Below are 7,932 nucleotides of genomic sequence, written 5' to 3'. Positions count from 1 at the left end.
CTCCAGCCCTATTTTACTTATTTTGAAACAGTTTCACTAAGTTGTGGAGGGCCTTGATAAGTTACTTTGGCCAGCCGAAAACCTGTGATCCTCTTTTCTTAGCCATTCAATTACTAGGACTCAAAGTATGCACCACCTGGCTATATTTATGGTTTTGAAAATTGGAATGGGGTGTGAGATGTGTCTTCTTTTTTTAAATATCTGTATTCTAATTTTGGGGGGGAAGCATTGTGTGATGATAAATGTATAAGAGAGGGGAAAATTAGTTTATAGGAATCCATAGGGCTATTTTGGCTCATGAAAGGCCAATAGCTATTTTCAGTTCTCCTTTAGCCTAAAGGAAATTATATTTTCATGAATAATTACCGGAAAGTCATCCAATACAGGTGACATTCCTTTTTTTTTTTTTTGCATGTATGGTGTTGGGGGTAGAACCCAGGGAACTTCTGCCTCAGAGTTATACCCCTGTCTAGGTCACCATTTCTCACTGCTAGAATCCAAGGCAACTGACCATACAACTTAGAGGAAGGAAGATTTATTTGATAATAGTTTTTGGAGATTTGGAGGCTCAGTCTATGTGAGGCCAGCATCTGCAAAGATCAAGGCATGGCAGCTGAAAGGAGAGAGGAAGAAAACGTGCAGGGGCTGGTCTACTCTCATAACATGGAGGCCAGAAGCAAGAGAAGGGAGAGCAGGGAGGGAAGGAGAGCTGTATATTCCCAAAGGCCACACCACCAGGGATCCCCTCCTAGTAACCAAGCCCTGCTTTCAAATTGCTATCTTATTTTCCTGAGGTCTGAGGTATTCCAAATCCAAAGCATTATAACCCCTAGTCTGATTTTATTTTTGATTTTTGAAACAGGATCTCACTAAGTAGTAGAGGGCCTCACTAAATTGTTGAGGCTGTTTTTGAACCTGTGATTCTCCTATCTCCCTAGCACTGGGATTAAAATTGTGTGCCATCATGCCAGGCTAGAATGTGTAACTTTTCTAATAATGCTGTAAGGTGGTATGTCTGATATGTGTGGTAATATGTCTGAGAAGTAAATACATTTATTTCTGCCTAATTGAAGAATGGATTAAATTTAAGAATTTCTGTTTAATTAAAGACCATTTTGGTCTATACTTTAAAAAAGTAATCAAGTAATGCACAGGAATCAAAACTGGATTATGGTTTATGTTAAACTGTAATTAATGTTAAGTGTTGATGCTAAAACTCATTAATCTCATTTTAGTTAGGATGGATGGGGTGGGATAAGGACAAGTCATTGAGTGTCCACTTGATCAAGACACTTTGATGGGTGTTCTATCTGTACTAATTTTATTTTCATGATTAAACTAGGAAGACTTTGTAGGTGGTATTAGCCTTAGCTTACACATGGGAAAACCAAGAATCCAGGAGAAAAAATAAATGGTAACAATTTTAAGTAACTAAAAATGATTTTTAGCCAGGCATGGTGGCACATGTCTGTAATCAGTACTTGTGAGTCCGATACAGGAGGATAACAGGTTTGAGGTCAGCACCAGCAACTTAGCAATATCCTCAGCAAACTATTGAGATCCTCTTTTAAAATAAATAAAAAAATTCTGGTGGTATAGCTGGGAGATAGAATGTTCTTGGGTTCAATCCTACAGTAGTAGTAGTAGTAGTAGTAGTAGTAGTAGTAGTAGTAGAGCTACTACTACTAATAATAATAACAACAATTCTATGTAGTTGACATGGCATTTCTGGTATCTATCACAGTATAAATTGTTTAAGGATATACAGTTTCTTTTTTTATACTTTCATTGGTACACTTTAGTCTCACATCATATTATAGCTCATTGTGATAGTTACATATATGTACATAGCAGTTGGTGAGTTTTCCCCTGCTTCACTCCCCACTCCCCATACAAGATATTGAGATAGGCATTGGTATTCTCACATGTGTATATAATGTCATTGGAAGTGTTTCTGTCATTAATTCTCCTTCTTCCCCCTCCCTGTAACCACCTCCCCCACCTCACTGGAGTTTATCTTTTATAATCTAAAGTTCCTTTTATATTCCAGTTATGCCCTAGCTTCCACATATGAGAGAGCATGACCCTGCACTCTCTGTGACTTGCTAATGTTGCGAGACTGATACAGTATCAGAGGAGTAGATGGCAAAGATCTTCTCCCACTCTGTGACTCCCTCCAGGTTCTTGATAGTTTCCTTTGCTTCACAGAAGCTTAGGCAGTCAAAAAGTGAAAGGCTGGATTTTCTGCTCATATACAGAAGCTAGGGAGAAATTGGGACACAGGAACTCCAGACAAAGGAGGAGAAATCTTAGTGTGGTAAAGGAGGAGACCTAACTGAGGGAGACAGGAGGACGAAGGAAGACTTGAAGAGGGAAACACCTCAATGGACATGATGCACAATACAAACATATCAAAGCCAATCACTGTTACACACAGTAAGGTGGGGAGGCAGAATGAGATGAGAACTGAGGAAGGGATCAGTGAGTGCTGTGTACATGTATGCCTCTATCACCCTGAACTTTGCCAAGATGTATGATTACAGTGCACCAATAAAAAAGTACAAAAAATATCAAGACTCAATAATGTAAAATTCTATGACCTAAAATTATTAAAATTTGCAGATAAAGAAATCTATTGATTATTTAATAAATATTTGTGAGAAAAAAACTTGAAACAAAAAGGTACTCCATTTTCTATTAAGAAAATGCAATGAATATTACCCTTCTAGACTTTATGTGGAATCATGCAACTAATATTTTTCTTCTCTGTGTTCTTTGTTGTTTAATTTTTAAAGACTTTTTTTTCCTATTTACAACCTTTAATTTGTTTGGGTTCTGATTAAGTTTTCTACTCCAAAAGTGCCTAATTATTTTATGCAAATCCTTTTTTTCTGTCAGGCATCTTGGCATAAAGAAATGACAATTTTCACCAGGCGTGGTGGCGCACGCTTGTAATCCCCGCGCTTGGGAGGCTGAGACAGGAGGATCACACAGGTTCAAAGCCAGCCTCAGCTGGTTAGTGAGGCTCTCAGCAACTTAGTGAGATCCTGTTTCCAAATAAAATATAGAAAAGGTCTGGGAGTATAGTCCGGAGGTAGAAAGCCTCTGGGTTCTATCCTCAGGACCACCAAAAAGAAAGAAAGAAAGAAAGAAAGAGAGAGAGAGAGAGAGAGAGAGAGAGAGGGAGGGAGGGAGGGAGGGAGGGAGGGAGGGAGGGAGGGAGGGAGGAGAGAGAGGGGGGGGAGGGGACGGACGGACGGACAATTTTCCTTTTAGGGGAAATGTATTATTAAAGTTCGGTGGTGCTGAGCAGGGTGGTGCATGTTTGTAATCCCAATACTTGGGAATGGAGACAGGAGGATTGCAGGTTCAGAGGTAGCCCCAGCAAGTAGTGAGACTCTCAGCAACCTAGAGAGACCTTGTTTCAAAACAAAAAATAAAATTGGGCTGGGGGTTGTAGCTAATTTGAAGGCAGAATTCCCATGTCCAATCCCTGGTATCACTAAAATAAAATAATGTAAATAATAAAAATATAGTTTGATGGCTATTATAGAATATTTACTTGTATTCACTTTGAATCTTGTGCTCAACACGGTTCTCAATGTCAATGGAATATAAACAAATAAATGAATCAGGGTCATGTTTGTGTTTTCTTAAAGGGAAGACTTTCATTTAATGTTGAAATGATTGGCTGGGTGTGGTGGCACAAGTTTTATCATTGGGTGTGTGAGGTAAGAGGATCACAGATTTGAGACAAGCCTCAGCAATTTAGTGAGGCCTTGTTTCCTAATAAATGTAGTGAGGCTGGATGTGTAGCTCAGAGGTAGAATGCCCCTGATTTCAATCCCCAGTAACACACACACACACACACACGCACACGCACACGCACGCACACATGAAAGAAATGATCTGTGTGGTAAAACATGTAAGGCACATGATTCAAGAAGGGAAAAAATAAAGGCTGTTGTAGTGAAATAAAGTGTGTGTAGGGAAAATGACTTTAATCATCACCTTGAAAGAATCCTTAACTTAAAGTGGACATAAACTCACTTTGTGATGCTTCACTGCATTTTAACACCATAGTGACTGAAAGGGAAGGCTTGTTAAATCACCAACATTTCCTAAACAGCATTCTTGTATATGGGAGTCTTTATTTTGGTATGATTTTGAGTTTCTCTAGAGGATATGTATATTTAGTACTGCTTGAATGACTATCATAAATGAAAAGGAAAACTTGCCGAACTGAATGTGCTGATCTTATCTAATGTGGATAATCTCAAACTAAAGGGGATATTGAAATTGCCATTGTCTTTATTTGGGGATATTTATTTTATTGCCTGGTCTGTGGCTCTTAACTCTAAACTAAGTAGTTTGAACTCCAAAGCATTGGGTTCAAAGTTAAGAATATTTGCTTTGTGGTTAGGTGGTATGGCTCAGAAGTTAAACTTTTACCTAGCATGCACCAGGCACTGGGTTCAATACTTAGAACTAGCACCAGAAAAAGAAAGAATTTTTTCCTCATGTTTAGCTCTCATAAATTTCTATTACTCTAGAGATAATTGTTTTAAAAGTCTACATTTATGCATTTGAAATGATACTGTTTAAAATTTAAATACTCCAGGTACTACTGCATTCAACTAGTTATATGAGTTTGAAATATTCTTTTTTATGTCCTCGTGACAGTGTTTTTACCCTTAATATTTGATATAGATTAAGATGTATGCTTAAAAGAAGTTACCAAACAGTTTTGCGGTGTAATTGTACCAGTTTATATTCCCATCAGCAATACACAAGTGTTCCAGTTGTTCTACTCTTTGCCAATAATTAGATTGTCATTTTTTAAGACATTTAAGTAGTGGAATCTCATTTTGTTTTTAATTCGTGCTTCCTTGATTGCTAATAATGTTGAGCATCTGTGTACATGCTTATTGGCTATTTGTATCTGTTTTTATTTTTAATTAACAAACCATAATTGTCATAGGGTACTGTGATGTTTTGATGCATTAACTGATTCATTACCTCACTTGTTTTTATGATAAGACATTTGAAATTTACTCTTATTTTGGAATATACAGTATATTATTATTGTCTGTAGTCGTCTCTCCCACTTACTATTTTTGTCTAGTTAGAACCTTGTACTCTTTGGCCAATAATTCCCAATTCCAAATTCCGTTTACCACTTCTAGTGACCATCATTCTACTCTTCTATGAATTCAACTTTTTCAGTTCTGCATAAAAGCGAGACCGTGTGGTTTGTGCCTTGTTTATTTCACTGAACATAATGTCCTCCAGTTTCATCTATGTTGTCACAAATGTAATAGGACTTCCCTTTTAAGGAATTAATAGTATTCCATTCCAATTTAAGATGGTTAGACTTGGGATGGGTTGACTGTGATGGGGCAAAAGTGCTAAGCATTCAGTAGAAACTATACTTTGAAATTTGAATTTTGGTCTTTTCTTGGGCTAGTGGCAAGGTGTTAATCTCCTGTGATGCTTGGAAATAGCAAGTTATAGCTTCCAGTCAGACACTCGGTCACAAGGGCAAACAACCAATATTCTATAGAGTTCTCTTGCTAAGCTATGATAATTTTTTAAATTTGGTAAAATAATTGCATTTTTACTTCTATATAGAATATATATATATATATATATATATATATATATATATGTATAGAGATGATTTTTATGGTTACATAAAGTAATAATTGACAAATTATTCACAGCCTACAGGAACAGTTGCTTCTAACTGAAATTAAGAATTCAGTTATGAGTGGGGCATGGTGGCATATGCTTGTAATTCCAGTACTTGGGAGGCTGAGAGAGGAGGCTCACAGGTTCATGGCCAGCCTCTGAAACTTAGATCCTTTTCCAAAATACAAAAATAAAAATAGGGCTGAGGGTATAGTTCAGAGGTAGAATGCCACTGGGTTCAATCCCCAGTACCAAAATAATAATCATAACTGTGATACTGAGGATTGGATCCAGGAGTATTTTATCTCTTGAGGACCCCCCCCCCACAACTGATTCCTAACCACCATCTTTCAGAAATGTATTATGCTAAAAGAATGCATTAATTGGATTTTTTCCTTGTAGGAAACAACACCAGCACCAGAAAGTAATACAATGGGACAAACAGCAAATGAAGGTAAGATATACTTGTCAAAAGATGTGGGTTTGGGGCTTAGCTCAGTGGCACAGTGCTTGCCTGGCATGCACAAAGCCCTGCGTTTGATCCTCAGTCCTAAAAAAAGATGATAAAAAGTAAACTTTTGAAGTAAAGCCTTTTTAAAAAAAGTAAACTTTTGAAGTAAAGCCTTTTTTAAAAAAATTGGATATGTTGGCCGGGCGTGGTGGCGCATGCTTGTAATCCCCGCGCTTGGGAGGCAGAGACAGAAGGATCGCGCAGGTTCAAAGCCAGCCACGTGCACTGGCTTAGGTGACCCTGTTTCCAAATAAAAATGTAAAAATAGGTCTGGGAGTGTAGCCCGGAGGTAGAAGGGCTTCCAGGAACCCCAGTACCAATGGAAAAAAAATAGGGTATGTTAGGTGCTTCAAATTAGAATTTAAAACTGTTTAGCAATTAGAGGTAACCATATATTTCCATCATAGTTTTATAAATGAGAAAGCTGAAGTCCAGGGAAGTCAAGTGTACAGTTAATACATTAATCTTGACAAAGCTTAGATTAGAACCCAAATCTAACTTTACTGTGAAAAATTTAAAAAAAGAAAAACTATTCTGAGCCGGGAACGTGGTGGCGCACGCTTGTAATCCCCACACATGGGAGGCGGAGACAAGAGGATTGCACAGGTTCAAAGCCAGCCTTTCTGGCTTAAGAGACTCTGTTTCCAAATAAAAATATAAAATCGGTCTTGGAGTGTAGCCTGGCAGTAGAAGGGTTCCATCCCCATTACCATCAAAAAAAAAAAAAAAAAAAAAGCAAAACCAAAAAACTATTTTGAGGAATGCAAGTAATTTCAGTACTTTGGCAGGCTGAGAAAAGATAGCAGGTTTGAGACCAGTGGAAACAAGACCTTGTTTCAAAAATTAAAAGATTCTGGGAGTTTAGCTCAGAGGTAGAACACCCCATTCAACACTAAAAAAAAGGTGCTTCATTGTCTCTTGATGTAGTGAATATTCTGCATATTGTCCCATGAATTGGTTGAACTTATTTGTACTTTGCTGTATATTTTCCTTCCCAATGTATATTCTTCACATATTTCTCTTCTTAAATTCTGTTCCTTTTTTGTAGTACTAAGTATTGAACCCAGGGACATTCTACCTCTAAACTACACTCCCAGCCCTATTTCATTTTTATTTTGAAACAGGAGCTCAATAGGTTGATGAGAGTCTCACTACTTGCTGAGGCTATCCTTGAACCTGTGATCCTCCTCTCTCAGTCTCCCAAATACTGGGATTACAAGTCTGTACCACCGTATCCAGCTTTGTGCCTCCTTTTAAGTCTTGTATCTGTCATAACTAGCTAAATGCTGAGTACTGAATACTGCCCTTTAATTTTAAGTGTATTATTTTAGTGTATTTTCTTTTTCTTTTTTTTTTTTTTTTTTTGGTGGTACTGGGGTTCCTGGAAGCCCTTCTACCTCCGGGCTACACTCCCAGACCTATTTTTACATTTTTATTTGGAAACAGGGTCTCCTAAACCAGCGCGCGTGGCTGGCTTCGAACCTGCGCGATCCTCCTGTCTCTGCCTCCCAAGCGCGGGGATTACAAGCGTGCGCCACCACGCCCGGCCTTTAGTGTATTTTCTATAACTAGATTTTTAGTTTCTCTTGAGCATAAGCCACACTTTTACAGTTTCACTTTCCTCTTAGAAAATCTCAAGTGTATATTTTTTGTACCACTCAAACAGAAAGCAGTCCATATATCCCTCTCAAGTATTCACGTATCTTGCAGAATCCTTCAATCATAATCAG

General features: G+C 37.9%; 1 protein-coding gene across 1 annotated transcript in view; it reads left to right on the top strand.

Moving 5' to 3' along the window:
* Window positions 1–6,123: 6,123 nt before the first annotated feature.
* The window catches only part of SCML2 (Scm polycomb group protein like 2), a gene marked incomplete at both ends in the record, with an annotated part of 54,515 nt that continues 52,706 nt past the window's right edge, over window positions 6,124–7,932 (top strand). Inside the window, one exon of the mRNA XM_080718804.1 lies at window positions 6,124–6,145. Coding sequence (XP_080574930.1) covers window positions 6,124–6,145 — 22 coding nt within the window. The remainder of the gene's footprint in view (window positions 6,146–7,932) is intronic.

This window comes from Muscardinus avellanarius, assembly GCF_963383645.1.
Source record: "Muscardinus avellanarius genome assembly, chromosome: X".
In the NCBI taxonomy this organism is placed as follows: Eukaryota; Metazoa; Chordata; class Mammalia; order Rodentia; family Gliridae; genus Muscardinus; species Muscardinus avellanarius.
Note: the sequence above shows the minus strand (reverse complement) of the source record. Positions and strands in the feature narration are given on the sequence as shown.